General features: G+C 35.6%; 1 protein-coding gene across 1 annotated transcript in view; it reads left to right on the top strand.

The window, feature by feature from the left end:
- Positions 1-341: 341 nt before the first annotated feature.
- LOC107688014 (sorting nexin-25) overlaps positions 342-19,597 on the top strand; it is a 67,345-nt gene continuing 48,089 nt past the window's right edge. The window contains exons 1-4 of the mRNA XM_016485557.1: positions 342-1,246; positions 2,623-2,707; positions 15,295-15,511; positions 17,249-17,421. Of these exons, the coding sequence (XP_016341043.1) occupies positions 938-1,246; positions 2,623-2,707; positions 15,295-15,511; positions 17,249-17,421 (784 nt within the window). The 5' untranslated portion in view covers positions 342-937. The remainder of the gene's footprint in view (positions 1,247-2,622; positions 2,708-15,294; positions 15,512-17,248; positions 17,422-19,597) is intronic.

The raw sequence follows: 19,597 nt of genomic DNA, 5'->3' as shown, positions 1-19,597 counted from the left end.
CTGCATGTGTGTGTGTGTGTGTGTGTGTGTGTGTGTGTGATGAATGGCCTACTCGAGGCTCCATAGTCGCTGTGTAGCTTTTCCTACTACGACAAAGACTTGACTTATGAATATTAATCAGATAATGCTGACGTTGCTTGGTAACCTTCCTCTAGCTTCTAGTCAAGTGAGCAATTATTATTCATGAGGCGAGTCTCATTCGCTCATTCGCTAGCCGACTACCGCATACGCGCCAACGTCTACCTTTCGGCCAATCAATCTGGGCTATTGAGCAAACGTCACGTTGCGTAGTTAATATTCATATTCAATCCCTTTTCAATAGTAGAACTCGCAACTTCGCCACTCGAAAGACAGCTGGGGATCTCAGCAGAACTGAGAGCGCTTGTCACCGCGACGGATTGATAATACGTTTCATTTTTTCGTCACATTTTGGATCAGTTGCGGTGGATAATGAACATACCTGGGAGTGAACACTTAGTATTTACATCTTAGTTTCGCGTCTGAGGCTTAAAATTGAAATCATCGCGTGATGCGTCTCCGTTGTTTGTATTGGCGTCAATGGACCTGAACGCGTTTCGAGATGTTTTGATATATTTGGATGAGCTTACGTGGACATTTGGTTTGTTTTCTTTAACTTGACGTGCTTTGAGTGCACTTGATGTTCCTTATGCATTTGCGGAGGATTTGAATTAGCAGCCATTTAAGCTGTCCTAGAGCCAGTCAGGTTATCTGGCTGATCATCATCTCAAGTGCTCTGTTGTCATTGAACTGCTCGGATGCAACAGTTGCATGTGCATTTCTTGTATAAAGTGGCTCAGAAGCCCGGCTCATCTGTGTCCCCCCTATGAATTCAACGCACACATTGTGATGAGTGAAATCTGGGCTGTGAGCTTGAGTTGTGCGCACGTGAGGACATGTCATTTCCAGCAGCAGCAGCATGCATCCTGATGGCCGAAGCCGCAGCATCATCACCAGCAGGTCGGATGTCCTCATGCCCAGCAGCGCCGTCTACCCGTCTCTGGTCCTCGGCATCGCGGCGGCGGTGCTGGTCGTCCAGCTCGGCTCTGGAGGACTCACTCTCACCTCGTTTTTCCTCAAACTCTTTATTTATATGTCCTTCGCGTTGTTCTGTTTCATGCTGGGGTGTCTTGGGCTGCTGGTGAAGAGAAGCCCCCTGAAGATCAGCAGATTTGACACCACTAGGAGAGAGTCATCGAAGCTCGTGGATTTATTCAATAAGTTAATGGTAAGGCAACATCTACACAAATACACTCAAACAATAATTTGCACTGTCACTGTGATTGTTTCAAAGAATATGACTGTCTGATGGCATGCTTCTATAGGAAGCTGCATGGATGGATGATGGGTAGACAGACAGATAGACTGACATCTAGATAGCAATCGATTAATAGATCTATCTATCTATCTATCTATAGTATTTTATATTTATATGTACATTTATATTCTTTTTATCTTATTATATTTATTTACCTTATGATTTTAGATCTTTTGTTTACATCTCAAAGTAATTTCATTTTTAGTCAATTAAATTTCTGCTGGTTGCTGTATTGGTCAAAGTGGGCATTACTATATTGCTGGTTTCCATAGTGTTATTGGTGGACTGAAAATTTGAATATTTGAAAATATGATCACAAATGCAATGTACTTCTGAAGAAGGATTCAGTAAAAAAAAAAAATATATATATATACAATATATATATATATATATATATATATATATATATAAAACAATAAATAAAATATCACATTTATGCATTTAACTTTAAATTATATTAAATATTGTTATTATTATATTGTCTCCATCCATCCATCCATCCATCTCTGCACAGACAAGCTTATTTTTCTTATGATTTTGAGGTAAATTTAAATATAATAAATTAAAAAATAAATAAAATATCACATTTATGTATTTAACTTTAAATTATATTAAATATTATTATTATATTGTCTCCATCCGTCCTATACACGTATTACTCCTAAGGTAAAGTGACCTTGAGCTATGGAAAGGCACTATATAAATAAAACTTATTTTTCTTCTTCATCCATCTCTGCACAGACAAGCTTATTTTTCTTATGATTTTGAGGTAAATTTAAATATAATAAATTAAAAAAGAAATACAAAATCTTTAATATATATTTAATATTAAATATATGTATATTTAATTTAAGTGAAAATATTTATAAAATGACACAAATAGCCAGGTTTAGTGAGATTCACTCACACTGTAAACAAAACAAGAAGGTAAATATTGGACTATCAATATACACAAAAGTAAAAATCACGCAATTTATTGGCATATACATAGACAATTCCAGTTTTTACAAATCAGCCAGACTTTATTGCCTGGTTCTTTTGGTATTATGTTGCTTTTTGTTGTGATTGTGTTGTTAATCTCAACCTGATAATAGTACTGCTTTTGGATCCAGAATAGACTTGTACTATATATTCCGCGTAGGATCAATGCAGGACTTGTAACCCTTGTAACTGGTGCAAAAAATGTCCCTCAGCTGGGTCTTTTAATTGCTTTTCTACATAATGAGTGTTGTGTTAAGTTGTCATGAGTGATTTATTGTTTAATGATTGTCTTCCTCACTCCGTAGGGCCGGTTCTGTGTACCTCTGCTGGATTCAGCCCAGACCAGGAGGGTTGTGGTGTCTCTCAATGTGGATAAAGCCCTTAAAGAAGGTGAGTAGTCCTGCTAGCAGGATGCATGGAGACCCCGACTGGTTCTAGTGGACTAAAACCATTCTGTTTTTACCCTTTGAACTGTTATTTTTTGATTTGTGAATACAGTGTGTTAGCCTGTGACATCAGTGAGTAAACAGGAAATAGTTATCCAGTGAAATCGGCACCCTATGAGCATCTATGGTGTGACTCATAACTAGTACTTGTTTGATCAGTGATTGCTGTGAAATTCCTGTCTGGTTGTTCTGATGGTGAGGAAAATCATTTGTTACTGACCGAAGCGTCTTACAGATCCGCCATCTGTAGCTCCGCTCTCTGAAGGTACATGTTTCATGTTAAAATCTTTCATTCATGGCGATCATTTGAATAGGCCAAAGAGGGTGTGAAGTGTGTCAGCTTGCCAAAGAGAGAGAGGGATGATGGGATCCGTCAGTCTCCTCTGTCGCAATGATGCTACACTGAAAAACACAAAAGTGTTTGTCTTGGCTGATGATGAAATCTTTGCCTGCTTTCTTCCCTGTTTGAAACTCTAGGACATGTGTGATATATATCATCAATGATAATATCTTAATTGTTGTTTAAACAATAAGCAATTTGAGATTATCAAGTATATCGCAAAAACCAAACATGGACACACTCAGAGAGTGCATGCATACACTACATGATGCAGGTTAGACTACTGCACGAGCACATTTAGAGTTCACGCTTTCACTGCATGAGTTCATGAGTCTATTAAAATACATTTAGAATTCCCCCAAAATTCAAGATAAGGGGGCAAATATGCCTCGTATGACTTTTATATGTATTTTATATTTATATCGTCTGATATAGTTAATATCATACAAAGAGTACAGTTTTTTTTTCTCCAAATATCAGTATGATTACAAATGTGATGTTGATTTTATAAAACAGTCCAATAAACAAGAAATTAATATTAATTGACTTTTAGACTCAAGTTCCTGTTTTTGCTCTATTTCGTCAAGGAAAATAGTTTCAAACAAAGCCACAGCAGAACTGTTTTGTGTCTCTGAGCAACACACAACCGTGTTTCGTTACTGAATCAATCAGGCATTGAACGAATCAGTTGAATGAATGACTCAATGACTCACTTATGCATAGATTTGCCGCAACCTACTGGCGATTTTAGGTTTATATTTAAAGTATTTTTTCCCTTTTTTTTTCTCAAAATAATTTCAAATATCACTATTGAACGTTTTGTTTGTAAATCATCAAAACATTATTTATGAATTTGTAACTGCAGGTTAAATGCATTAATTTCCTGCATTAAAGGTGCAGTAAGCGATTTCTGAGAAATGCTGTTGATATTTGAAATCACCAAAACAATCATGCCCCTACCCAAAAGAATCACACCCCTATCTTGCCTCCGCCCCCAAATTTCTGAACATTCTATTCAACACAGGCACCTCCCCCATCACTAATGGACACGCCCCTTACTGGTGATTGGCTACAAGTGTGTTTTGGTGCTCGGTCTGATCCACTTTCAACAGCTTTTCTCAGAAATCGCTTACTGCACCTTTAAACAGTCTTTGTAAATGCATCTAAATGCCACTTCAGATGCAGATGCTGTGCCACCTCTGCACTGCAAACACACATTTTGTTGATACTGATTTAATTTGATTGGTAACATATTGGTATAGTGTCTTACTATTTAAATTTATTGATTCAATTTAAGAATTTGACACAAAAAAATGATGCATACATTTAATTAGGTTAGAAAAAATGGCCTTATAAAGAAAAAAATCAGTTTAAACTTGAATCACTTTAAAAGTGAATTTTAAAAGTGAATTTCTGTTACTCCTGCAAACAAATCACCGCACAGAATATGAAGAATATCAAAAGCTTTGGGAGTCCAGCTGTCTTTCTTTTGTAGAACACAAATAGAGATGTTTTGAAGAATGTTCAGCTGATCTTTTCTAATCCATAAAATCAAGCTCCAAAAATGAGAGGAAAAAAGTACCTTGAAACTCCAAACTCACTGAAGGCAATGGGATAGGTTTTATTTGCCCTCCTGCGCAGCTCTCAAATCTCATTTGTGTCTCTTTGTTGTCCTGTTTTCAGCTATTTCAAACATGTTAAATTTAACATATGTCTGACATATGCCTGACATATGAAATAATAGACAGAAAACCTCATATTTTGAAGTAGAGCTGTTCATTAAAACTTTAGACAAAATATATATATATATATAAAGAAAATCTTAAAAAAAGTTTACAGATGTGTTTTTTGGTGGCTATTATGGCTTATGTATAGCTCATGTACCAGAAAGAGATATGAGAATATGAAGCTCATACTCGAGGAGGAAAAGATTTAAAAAATGTTGAGGCCCAAACTGAATACACCGTTTGGTGCAGATGCTGATATTTACAAGCACAAGTAAGATGAAATTCTGACAGCTTGTAATGTAAATCAATGAGATATTTATAACAGTATAGCAGACTATTTACATAAAATTATATAAATATCAGTCGTCACTCTATTTCTCCAAATAATATGTCTTTGTAAGATCATATTTAAAAGCTTAGTTTTATGATCAAAACACAGAAGGCATGTAGTAGATTGTGTTCAACAGGTTTATTTTTAGCAAAGTTTTGATCATGTTGATTATTTAGAGGCCTTAGATAATTGTGTATCGAATATGAAACAGTAGGCTTTATAGAGTTAATTCCTGTGTTTTTATAATGTCTTGTGTTATTAAATGTAAAATATATCTTAACTGAACATGACATACCAGGTTTAAAAATTGAGGTTTGAATGAGATTTGGGAGCTGCTGTGGAGGGTAAGGTTTTTATAGTTTATAACACTATTTCAGTCTGTTCCTGTCACAAAGCTGTTATATAACAGCAGAAGATTTGGAATTAAGTGCACAAGGTTTTTGAGCACTATGTAGTCGCCATGTGCTTTCATTGTTTATGGTGTTCCTTTCCATACAAAATATCTCCTTTTGTGTTTCATGGAAAAAAGATTTGACATCAGAATGAGTAAATGATGGCTGTTTTTATTTTTGGGTGAACTATCCCTTTAAATGCTCTGTTATTGTTTAGAGGTGAATATTGAACATGTGAAATCCATCAGCTTAGCACACAACAGCGTCAGATGTATTTTCACCTTTGATCTCTGTCAGTCACAAGACCACCTTTGTGTTCCAGCGCTCAGACTGGCTGGATTTCTTTGGTAAATCACAGAGCTTTAGAGTTCAGGAGCAGATCACAGAACAGTTTCAGAAAGCAGCTGGGGTCTCCTACAGCAGCAGTCTCAAAAGTAGGCAGATTATGGACTCAGAATGTCTGAATGTCATTGCATTAGATATTAAGTTATAAAATAAAGTCTCTATATCTGTATTCAAATGCTGAAAAATATTTTTTTCTTTCATAACTTTTTGTCATAATTTTTGCTCAATGACATTTAATCAGCTGGTGCTTTGGTCATTTTTAAGTGGATATACAATACAGTGTAAAGTCAGTTCAGAATATTCACCCAAAAATGAAAATTTGCTACAAATTTACTCACCCTCAGGCCACCTAAGATGCAGATGAGTTTGTTTCATCATGGGAACAGATTTGAAGAAATGTAGCATTACATCACTTCTCACCAATGGATCCTCTGCGGTGAATGGGTGCCGTCAGAATGAGAGTCCAAACAGCTGATAAAAACATCACAGTAATCCACACGACTCCAGTCCATCAATTTACATCTTGTGAAGTGAAAAGCTGCGTGTTTGTAAGAAACTCAGTACGTGAACAATAGAAGTCAAAGGAAAGTTCCCACCATAATAGAAAAACAAACGTGTGTTTCTAGCAAATTTTCATTTTTGGGTGAACTGTTCATTGACGTGTTCTTGTGCTATCTATCTTTTAAATAAAGTACACCTTAAAAATCAATATGCTTTCAATATTAGAATAATAATAATAATAATAAAAACAACAATAATAATAAATATTATCTAATGCAGTGACATTCACAATCAAATATTTGTAAGTGTGACTTGAATGCCCAGATACTGTGGCCACTATATATATTGAAAATAAAAATAGGAACAGCTCTTTTGACCACTCCAGGTTGCCAGCCGCCATTATTTGGACAGTCGTGGGTCAGAAGGGTTATAATCAGTGCTTAATTTGTAAATTGCGAGGTCCCGGAATAGGCATGGGCCGGTATGAGATTTTGACGGTATGATAACCTTAAGCAAAAATATCATGGTTTCACGGTATCACGGTATTGTTGTTACAGCTAATGACATTTGGAAAATGATATGCATTGCAACGCAGTTTGTGCAAGTCCAGAACAGAGATCGGCTGCAATAAAACAATAAACGGCCGGTTGCTGATCACATAAGTTTTGGAGGAAGCTCCTTGACCTTCGGCTGTCCTACACACACGTGACTGACCGCTCGCTCGCACCAACAGGAGGAGGAGGGTCGTGTTACTCTCTACACTGCACTGAGGGATTCCTACACTTTCAGTCTTTGAGGAGACATGAAAAATAGCACATACCGCAGGAACGGTATAACGGAAAATATTAGCGGTTTTGAAACCGTGACATTTCAAATCGCGGTATACCTTGAAACTGGTAATCGGCCCATGCCTATCCCGGAACAAAGCGGGGTAACGGATCCGGCACGTGATTACAGGAGGGAAAGGTAACGGAGCATTCGCGCAATCACATTCGTGGACAAGTTTAAGTGATTAAAAACGTGCATCAGTTGCTTTTAGGGTCCGTGTGGTCCTGAATAACCTGGAAACAGCAATTTACAGGCTTGAAAAAGTTTTGAAAAAATTGTGGAATTTTATTTTACAAATCTCTGTATAATAGAGTTATTTAATCAGGTCCTAAATGTCGGTGGGGGATTGTGTGTAGCTATATCGCATAGTTTTACACATTCCCGCAGCTTTAAACTTTATAATGAGGGAAATTCCTGCATTTATTCAATATAGCATGTAGGTTAGATGAGCAAATAAATCCACACAAACTATAAGATTAAATCAGTCATTTGAAACCAGCGTTTGAAACCATGAACTCACATCAGCGCATCAACGAGCTGCTGCACGCTGCGAACAAGACTTTCACTCGCATTTCGGGACAGCTGAAAGAACTGTCACTTGACTAATTGGGTCATTGTTGCATTGTCACAAAAATGTATAATTTGCACACCTTTTTAAGTATTTTAAGCCATTTGGTACTCGCGCACTCCAGAGGCTGCATGTATTCTGTGCGCTCACACAGTCACATCCAAAGTGCGCACGTATAAAGCCGCCTCGCGAGTATTATATAAGAGTTATTTTTCGTGGTTTGTTGAGCTTAAGTGATCTAAATGGCCGTCCTGGCGAGTATCCTCTTTAGCACAGTAGGTTCCTAAATGTGAACAGTTAAGAAAGAAAACGCATGTGTAACAGTATGGATCCGTGCATTCGGTCTTGTGTGAACAGCCTCATGTGAGCAGCCGTTCACATGTCGCCTCTTTTGCGCGCTGAAGTTTGTTATTTCAAATGTAGATGTGCAGCAAGCGCACTCATAATATAAGATTTTTCATGAAATATATGCACGCTATAGGTCAGCACGAACGTCTTTCATTGGCACGTGAGGAGGGGGATCCGCCAAAATGAGGTGCCAGATCGGATTTCGGAGGGTGCGGATCCGGCTCGTTCCAGCACAAATTAAGCCCTGGTTATAATATCTCTCTCTCATTGTCTGTAGTGTTGCTGTTTTAATTTTGGAAAGGCTTGAGAAAACAATTGCTCTCTCTGACAGTGCAGTTTTTTCCTGTCTTATCTGTCTCTCACTCTCTGTTGGAGTGTGTGGGTGGAATGACATTATAGCACTAACTGCATCCATCAAACATATCTTTGACCTCAGTACACAAACACACACACGTTTTTTTTCTATTATGTTGGAAACCTTCCATTGACTTCTTTTGTTTATATACTGAGCTAATGATATTTTTCTATTTTTATATAACCCTCACACAAACTGTGCTGTTTTTGTTGTGTTTAAGACATTTTGTTTGATTTTAAACTGTTTTGTAGGTGATTTCATGTTATTTATATGCATCCAATATTTGCCAGTGTCTTTTTATATCTCTACAATGCTTTTTGTGCTGCGTTCTGAAAGCTCTCAGAGTGCATACTTCATCTGATAAATTAGATTACAAAAGTGCTGTGAAATGTGCTATGACGCTTCATATTACATTACAGCATTTTGCTTTTCTTATTTTTAAAGAGTCACTTGCTGTATTTACTTCAAGTATTTATGGCTACCTGAACAGAAACACCTTCTGTATATAATTACTTTTGAAACTGACCTGCACTTGAAGTCCTGAACAGCTCCTCCATTCTCGAGTCTCTCGCAGTGATTACTCTGATTAACACTTTTTAGCAGAGGCAAGGAGCGCGCAAGCCGAATCGGAGCAATGCCAGTCAAGACTAACCGATTTCTAAGGTTTCTAGGCTGTTCTAGGTGGTTGCTAGGTGATTACACTCTAGTCCAAGTAAAAAAAAAAAAACCATCTTCAAGTTCTGAGAGGTTTTAAGTGTGTTGCTGTGCAGTTGCTAGGGTATTCTAGGTGGTTGCTAGGGTGTTACTAGGTAGCTTGTAAGGATTCTAGGGTGTTCTGGGTGGTTGCTAGATGACTGCATATTAGTCCAAATGAAAAGAGCTCACCCTCAAGTTCTAAGAGGTTTCAAGTGTATTATTCTGCAGTTGCCAGAGTGTTCTATGTTGTTGCTAGGACGTTGCTAGATGGTTTCTAAGGTTTCTAGGGTGGTCTGGGTGGTTGCTGGGTGATTGTATACTAGTCCAGATCAAAAGAACCCACCTTCAAGTTCTGACAGTTTTTAAGTGTCGCTATGCATTTTTTAAGTTGTTCTTGGTTGCTAGCGTGTTGCTAAGCAGTTTCTAAGGTGATCTGAGTGTTCACACAAAGTTGATGTTCCATAACTAATATCGTCCTCTGATCAGGTTTCTCTGCATGACAAATGCACCTGGACCATTAGCTGCGTAACTGCATTACTGACCCAGGATCAGGTGTCACTGATGATGATGTTTTTCATGATGCACACTTGCTGTAGACCAGCCTGATGGGCCAGAGATAGAGAATGGAAGACTTTAATGACTAATTCCTATATGTATTTTTTTGCTATTGAGCGGGTCATGGACAGAGAAGGTACTGTGACAGTGACTGGAATGGAATACTAGTCAGGGCTATTATAGTTAACTAAAACCATAATAACATTTTTTGAGTACTTTTTAAGTATATAAATATAAAATTTCATATATATATATATATATATATATATATATATAATTATCAGATAATTATGAAAATGTTTAATATTTAATGATGATAATACGATAATGATGATAGTAGTAATATATTATTTTATTTTATTTTTTATTGTTTATTGCTTGAAAATAATAAGCACAATCATTATGACATTATGTTGATATTAATAGTAATATATACATTTATGATCAGAAAAATGGTCAGATTTTTTTTCTGTAATTTATTGGAAACCATATAAAATTATAAATATTTTATAAAAATAAAGGTTACAAAATTAAATTAATTATTTACATTATTTAATATATATATAAATAACTATTTAAACATTAATAAAAGTGACAAAAACACAGAACAGAAATACCAACATTTTTACTAAAATGAAAATGAAAATGGAAAATATAACATATAAAAACATTCAAAGACATAAAAAACCCACATTATTAAAAAACATTATACAAGTATCTCAATGATACTAAAATAACACTGATGCTAGTATACTGCACCGTGCATACTGCCTTTTATTTTTGAAAAATAGTATATAAAACAGACTGCATTATGCAACTTTATTCATTTCAGACAATATTTTGCTATATTGTTGTCATGTGACATTGCATGTTTAATTCAGATTATTTATTTATTTTAAGCAAAAATGTTACATTTTGGCCTATTAATCAAATAAATGAGTGATTATTCCATGCATTCATAGAATTTGCATAATATTTACATCCTGTACATACTATATACTGCAAAAACAGTAAGAGTGGTATGCAATTTCATGTTTAACCCATATCGGTGTTAGATGTGTTGGATATGTGAAATCATACAGTCTTTCAAGTATGTTTTGGTGGTAATGGACGGTTTTGAATACATCTGCAGCGCAAATGTTGTTATCAGACTCCCTGCTGGGTGTTTTTACACACTGATGACGAAATCCCATCAGCACCAATGTCACACGCCATAAAGAATCGGTTGAATGAACACTGCAAAAAGAGATGTGTTAAAAATGACACATGTTGTGCAGAATTTTAACACATGTGGTGAGTGTGCTCAGGGACAACACATGTTGTGTCAAATTTAACACAATTTGTGTGTTAAGATGGATCACACATCTACTGTGTAATGTAATTTAACACACAACGTGTCATTTAAACACATTTGTGTGTAACTGAAAATGATCAGAAACTGCTAATTAATGTGTTAATATGACAAAAATAATAAGCATTGCCATCAATTTGTAATTCTACAAAATTGAAATAAAACAGACAGATGTAAAAATGTTAGCAATTTAATTTGTCAAAAATGTTGTCAGGGTAGAGAACAAAGTAAATGATGACAGAATTTTCATTTTTGGTTGAACTATCTCTTTAAGTAACGGAAGAAAATAAGTAAAGACTGAACTGCAATGAGACCTACCACACTTGGCATATTCAAGAAGCATGGGTACTCAAAGATTGTAGAAGTCCCCTTCGATATCCACGACCTATGCCTGATGTTCATCTCCACTGCTGATTTAATAAAAGATACAAAGAATTGAAGAACAAAGTATTGATCTCAACAATATACCTTTTAATTAATTTCTATCTATCAAAGAGTCAGATGATGTAGTAAACTGTAAGTTAGTTTATCATGAGAAATGTAAAGGCCAACTGACAACAGTCAAGGAATGCAACAACCAAAATGTTCTTTCAGAGTAAAAAAACACATTTGGCTGTTTTTGACATTAATTACACATTACTAACAAATCCATCTCCTTTTCCTTTAATCCGACCCTGCAAAGATGTGAAAGTAGTGACAAAAACAAGCAATGTTTAGTTGGAAAGTGGCGTAAATGGGTAAAGTTTGTTTGGTCATGTTTTCCTGTTTCAGCGTCTCTTCTTTTTTCCAGTTATGCGCTCAGCCTCGCTTACACTTTTCACTAACGGCATACTGCTCAGTGCACGTCGCCACTTTCCAACTAATTAGCATGACACAAACTTTGACAAGCAGTCTCCTGGACTTTAAATGATCCTGTTTTCCTCAGGTAACTTAACACTGCTGCTTTGCTTTGAAGAGGGATGAGAACAAAAACAAAATACCTGGATTACCTCTCCAGCATTCGTTTGGTGTAACGTTAGGGCTCCTGTGCTTGAGGTGAAGACTTGAAATCGGTCAAAATTCTTCACTTCTGTCAACATCCGCAAATTCTTGAAAATAAGGCTCAGTGTTACTCATACTGTAGAGTAATGCGAAGAGAAGAAAGAACATTCACGCCGTGTCACCCGCATCAAACAGCACAAGCACTGTGAACGCACCTGATGCAGCGAAGCAAACGCTCCACGTTAAATTGTTCACTTATAATCCTCTTTTAGGTGTTTATAAAATGATCTGGTGTGCTAGACAACTTGTTTGGTCATGTTTTCCTGTTTCAGCGTCTCTTCTTTTTTTTTCCAGTTATGAGCTCTGCCTCGCTTACACTTTTCACGAGTGCACGTCGCCACTTTCCAACTAATTAACAATGTTTGGTAGCTAACTATTTCCATGGTCGATTTTTGCAGCACTATGCATTTTTAAGAGTATCTGCTGTAACTTACGGATAGATCTGAGTCCGACAGCATAGTGATTCCCCTCAAACCAGACCAGCCAGAGTGAAAAGAGCGGGATCCGCCGCAGTTTAAAAATGCGAGAGGCACGACATGATTGGCCGACAAAAAAATAGCCGTTAATATTTTAAGTTTAATAAATTGAGATGTATATATTGTATATTTATTTTATTAATGATTTTTAGTCATTTTAGAGCTTTTTATGTGCTGCCATATGAAATATATGTATTGTATTTATTTCCATAAACACAAAGTGACGGCCCAGGAGATAACACATTTATTGTGTCAATCTGTCCAAAGGCATTTTTTTTTTTATTACACATTGTGTGTTAAAATCCTACACAACATGTGTCAGAATGCTGTCAACACAACCATGTGTGTTGTTTTTGACACATCTGTTTTTGCAGTGTTGTTTGGCATCCAGTTTGACTCATCTGTGTTGTCAGAATCTGATAAATGGACCAAATTCAAAAAAGAAAAGCGATCATGTGGAAGTATATGTGTGGTAGTTTGGGGTTTTCTGGACCATGATGATTCAAGCTTTAAATAATTCAAAACACTTTCTCTCGTTTTGTATTCAGCCGGTGCTTTTAGCAAAACTGTGCTTCCTGTAAACAACCTGAATGACTCGACTCCCATTATTCAGCCATCCTTCATTTTTTATTTTTTGGGGATTTCGTTCATGGTTGCTTAATCCATGATCAGCTAAACTGCAGTAGAAGTCTAATGATAGACCTTATTATTGAGTCCAGAACAGAGAAGTTCCTGTAGAGGGAGAAAGTTATACTGACATTTAAAGGTCACCTGCTGAGATTTGTGAGGAATTTTCATTGAATGACCAGAGGAAGATTTACAACTTGTATAATTTTTATGTCTTAAAGGTCTGTGCTGTACATTTTGCGTATGGCTCTGGTCCTTCCTTAAATGTAAGTCTGGGCTGTTTTGTTTTTGTCCATCAGGAGAAAATCGCACCATAGATGTCTCATGCGTTATATTCCAAGTCTTTTAATAACGTTCGGTGAAAAACAGACAGCTTTTTAATCATTATTCACTGAAAATCAGTAGTTTTGGTAAGTCAGTAAGGTTTAATTAATATTTTAGTACATGTTCATTGTTATTGCACGAAACACTGACCAGGCTATTATTGGCAATTTCTCGTTTGCTGTCAGAAAGTCAAACAGGATAGAAAAGAACACATTGGTGAGTAAATAATAGAACATCCTAGCATCATAATGACAAGTTTTTAATTGTATTTAGTTTTTACTTTTAATATTTTTGTTTTCATATTTATTTTGTTTTTATTTTTTTAATATATTTTTTTATCAATTTTATTTTTATTCAGTTTTAATTTTGTAAATATTATGTATTATATATAAATATAATATAATATATAATAATATATTATATTATTAAAAAAATATTAATATTCGTTAATCATTGTAGTCCATTTATTCTGACTTAATTGTATAAAAATAATATTTTTGTTGATACATGCATTTAGCATAAATTGTTGATGATCATGTGCAAAATTATGACATTTTATATCCAGAAGTCTGTATTTGTTGCTTTATCTGGTTCTTTTTCTTTTCTTTTTTGACAAGTTTTTATTTGGTTTAGTTTTTACCATTTTTATATTTATTATTATTATTATTATATATTTATATTATATTTTTTGCTATATCAATTATTTTTTATTATTTTTTGTTTATTTTTAATGTGCTATAAATATACTTTGTTTATTTCCTGCAGTCACAATGAGACAGAATTTTAGGAGGGTCGTGTCACTTAATAAGCAGAAGATGCCTAAAGGAAACAGCACTAGAACAGTGTCAGCGGCACTTCCTGACGCTCAGCTGGGGAAAGTCAGCACATTTTATGAGGTCACTGTGGCTATAAATAGTGCTGCCTCAGCCGGGAGGGAAAATGCCTGCAAACCAAGTTTTCAATAACTGCTGCACAAAGGGTGTCACTGAAGCGTATTCAGCTCCAGATCTGCTTGTTTTGACTGTGTGAGTGGTTGTGGTGGGGGAAGGATCTTAGCGTCATTAGAGGACCGTTGCAGTCATTGCTAGTGCCATCACATTCATGCCATCTGCCACCTGCTGTTGTGTGTGTGTATGTTTGAGGAGTGGTTTGCGTTTCTTTTATTTTCTTTTTTGCATTTAGCGTAAATAATTGATGCTAATGTGCAAAATGATGACAGTTTTATTTCTATCCATCCATATGAATTTGTTGATTTATCTAGTGGCAAGACAAACAGCAGATTCTTCATTTACACCCAATAAATACAGTGTTGCTGATTAGCTTGATTTGCTCATGACTGTATTATTTTTGGTTCTCTGTTGACAGCAGGATGTTGACGGGGATGTTGTGTGCTTTATCATGCAGATAAAAAGCTGTGAAGCGAAGACATCTGCTAGCCTCATCGACTTATTTTTGTAATAGTATGTGAAATGTAGTATGTAGTATTTTTAACATTTTAAACAGCTATATTATCACTTGACCACATTGCATGTTTAACTGAGAGAGTGACATCCAGTTAGGATCTTGGAAATAAATGTCATAAATGGTGGTCGCATTGCATTGTGGGATAAGGCATTCTGCACAGTATGCACTGGTTCTCTACTAAATGCTGGTGATTCTGAAATATTGGTAAAACCGATTGTTTTCTGTATTAATCGTGACATTCTCTCTGTTTCTCTCCCTGCAGTGTTTGACTACAGCTATCGGGACTATATTCTGTCATGGTACGTCCCCTTGAGTCGAGATGAGGGCCAACTCTATCAGATGTTGTCTGAGGACTTTTGGGAAATGACCAAACAGCTGCGAATGCGTCTGTCTGAGGTGGATGTGGTCAACCTGGTCTGTAACGACATGGTCAAGACCCTCCACACGCACTTCTGTGACCTTAAGGCTGCTAACACAAGGTGAGACACACAGCGCTACTAGTGGTTCACTGTTACGGAGGATAAGATTGTTATTGTTATTGTTAAGAAATGTTTCTTGAGCATCAAATCAGCATATTAGAATGATTAGGATCATGTGACACTGAAGACTGGAGTAATGATGCTGAAAATTCAGCTTTGCATCACAGGAATAAATTACATTTTAAAATCTATTCAAATAGGAAATAGTTCTTTTAAATTGTAATAATATTTCACATTGTTACCATTTTTACTGTATTTTTGATCAGCCTTGGTGAGAATAAGAGACTTCTTTCAAAAACATTTAAAAACATTCTTACCAGCCACAAGCTTCTGAATGCTGATGTATATGTTTTAAGTGTTTTACTTCTTCCACCAAAAACACAAAGTGTTTAATGTGGTTTCTTTAAAACACCCAAATGCTGTTATCCGGATTGACAGAGCGAAAGCCTTTTCTTTCATCTTTACTCTGATAACAGCACACAGCAAATGCACCTTTGCAAAACTTTTGTGCTTGTTGAAATTCAATCACAAGCATTTTGGATCACAAGCACTCTCTTGATTTTATTCATTGATTACTGATTTGTCAGTGGAAAGAAAGCCAAATGATTGCTTTATAATCACAAACACACATATTGGAGATTCATATTTCTCAGTTTAGTCTTCAGTCTTTCTGTGTGATTCCTTTTGCTTACACTCTCTCTCTGTGTGAGTGTGTTGGATGCGGATGCAGTAATGAGCGTCTCTGCTCACCGTGTCTTCATCATTGTGTGTGTGTGTGTCTCAGTGATCGATCTGCACAGCTCATTAGCTGAGTGGACAGGCATCTTCTGTTGCCCCTCTTTTTCTGCCTCTCATCTGTCTTCCTCCACCTGTTCTGTCCATTTATGGAATATTTCCCCCTTCATATTTTATGGTCTTAATTTTAAATGCTTTGTTGGTGTGAATGCTTAAGTAAGAAATAGTAAAATAAATAAAAATATTATAAATAAATAACTTTATAAATAACAGTTTTGATTTTCAGAGTGCTTTATTGGCATGATTGCTTTGTGTATTGCCAAGGAAAATAGTATAATTATTATATATGATATTATATGATATTATATGATATTATATATTATATTATAATTAAAAACTATTTTTTATATATTTATTCTTCTAATAATATCTCGGTTTAAATTTTTCAAAGTGCTTTATTGGCATGGTTGCTTTGCATATTGTCAAGAAAGAAAGGAGAAAAATATAATTATAATTAAAAAATAAAACAAAACAAGATATTAATTTGTTTTTATTTTATTAATATCTCTTGCAATTTTACTTTTTCAAAATGCTTTATTGTCATGATTGCTTTGCATATTGCCAAGGAAGAAGGAATATAATATCATATAATATAATATAATGTAATGTAATGTAATATAATGTACTATTGTTAAATTATATTACAGTTAGAGTTTAAAAATAAAACAAGATATCAATTTCTATTATTATCAATTATCTATTATTATCTATTCTATTATTATCAAAGTATTTTCAACGTATTTTATTGCCATGGTTACATATTGCCAAGTGAGAAAAAGGGGAAAAAATAGTGTTCATATAATATAATTGGATTAAAAGAAAAGAAAACAAGATATTAATTTCTGTCTCTTACAATTTAAATTTTCAGATTGTTTCATTGGCATGATGGTTTGAATACTATAGAATCCAATAGTCTCTCTGTCTCTGTCTCTGTCTCTCCAGGCTGGAGGAAGTACCACGGCCGTTTCCGTTGCATCCGTGTCTGCGCAGTCCCGATGAAGAGCTGCGTTTCCTGCGCTGCTGCGCCCGTCTGCTCATGCTGCGTCTGCTACCCGCACGGGACGCTCGTTCACGCAGTCTGCGCCTCTTACTGGTGGAGGTCGTCGCTACTAAAGGTGACTCTCACTGAACCTGGTGCACACTGTGTGATATTTTCTATCTATCTATCTGTCTGTCTGTCTCTCTGTCTGTCTATACACACACACACACACACACACACACTTATATATGTTTGTAAATAAATAAATGCATTTATTCACACATTAAATGCATTAAATTTAACAAAAGTGACAGTAAAGACATTTCAAATATTACAAAATATTTCTATTATTTATTTCTCTTAATACTACTTATAGATCTTTTAATTATTAGTATTACAGTTTTCACAAAAATGTTAAGCAGCACAACTGTTTTCAACATTGATAATAAGTTTCTGATGTAAATTCAGATTTGTCTTCACAGGAATACATTGTATATACGTTGATATATACGTTGTAATATATCGTGATGTTATGCTCACTCTATAATAGGTGACAGAAGAAATTATAATTTAATCTTATTACCGGTATTAAACAACATAAATTCTTTTGAATTGCTAGAAAACTCTGCTGTTGGGAATATTTTTCACACACAAATTAGCTTTTGTTTGTCATAACTTTCCTCTGTTGTGGTTTAATGAACAAGAACTTTCTTCAATACGGCTGAAAGCAGTACAAGACTTCGATAAGTAGAAATAATTTGCTTTCATGAATCAAAATGAGATGCTGTATATACGTTGATATATACGTTGTAATATATCGTGATGTTATGCTCACTCTATAATAGGTGACAGAAGAAATTATAATTTAATCTTATTACCGGTATTAAACAACATAAATTCTTTTGAATTGCTAGAAAACTCTGCTGTTGGGAATATTTTTCACACACAAATTAGCTTTTGTTTGTCATAACTTTCCTCTGTTGTGGTTTAATGAAGAAGAACTTTCTTCAATACGGCTGAAAGCAGTACAAGACTTCGATAAGTAGAAATAATTTGTTTTCATGAATCAAAATGAGATGCAGAGATTTGGTGCTCATGTTCTACACGCTGATAAATCCCCCTCTCACAGCACAAAGCTTTCATTCACTGACAGTTTCATAACTTGAGAATGAGATTTTGGGAGAATCTTGTTTTTGGCTCGAGCTTCAGTGTCTAAACTGACATCTCTCTGCACAGTTGGATTGGATGGAGTTGATTGACTGTTCAATGCTCATCTGTGTTCTTACAATGCTGCTCTTGTGTAAGAACTCATGAAACATCTACTGCGGGGTTTTTCTTTCTTTTTTTTTTACAAATCATGAAATTGATTTCAGGATATTTTCGATGACCACCAGATGTGTGATTGTAATTGTCTTTGATTTGCCATGAAATGACTAATTACATCTATTGTAGGCGACTGACAGACAGGCTGCTCGAGAGAGATTGAGGATGTGATGACTGCAGGTAGATCAGTCTTGGGGTGTAACGGTTCACAGAAGTCACGGTTCAGTACGTACCTCGGTTTTGTGGTCACGGTTCGATACGAGTTTGGTACAACAGGAAATGTTTTTTTTTTTTTGTTTTTTTTAAACAGACAGTAATGCTACATGTAGCATGAACAGTTGTTTTTAATTTTAAACGAGTTTGGTACAACGGGAAATTTATTTTTTTTATTTATTTTGAACAGACAGTAATGCTACATGTAGCATGAGCAGTTGTTTTTGATTTTAATTAGATTGTATAATTTCAAGATTTAAAGCAAAAACAGAACTTTTGATTTGTGAAATTATGCTACATAAGACACCTGCACAAAACAAAAACAGCTGACGGACTGAATGAAAATGACAGCAGGTGGCGCTTATGAAACAGCAGTGATAGTGTTTCCTTGGGCATTATATGGAGGTAAGAGGAAAAGAAAATGCCATCGAAGCATTTCTGGAGACGGTCAGTTCCTCTCAGAGATGCATTCATATTAGGGCTGGGTTTTGACACAAATTTCACGATTCGATTCGATATGAAAGAAGTCAGTTTCGGCTCGGAACAACCTTTTCTACAGTGGAAATACACGGAACGGTTCGAGAACGGACACAAACCGTGAACCTGTACCGCGACCTCTGTTCTCTGTGCTCGCGCTTGCGCTTCGTATGCGCTGCACGTAAACAGGGTGCAAGGTCTTTCCGTTCCTGTACTTAAATCGTTTTTCACATTAAAATGCGAACGCAGGAATCGTTAAGCAGAATCGAAATGCACGCGTCTTATCGAATACCCTTTTC

This window comes from Sinocyclocheilus anshuiensis, unplaced genomic scaffold (assembly GCF_001515605.1).
Source record: "Sinocyclocheilus anshuiensis isolate Anshui unplaced genomic scaffold, SAMN03320099.WGS_v1.1 scaffold189, whole genome shotgun sequence".
NCBI classification, from domain to species: domain Eukaryota; kingdom Metazoa; phylum Chordata; class Actinopteri; order Cypriniformes; family Cyprinidae; genus Sinocyclocheilus; species Sinocyclocheilus anshuiensis.
Note: the sequence above shows the minus strand (reverse complement) of the source record. Positions and strands in the feature narration are given on the sequence as shown.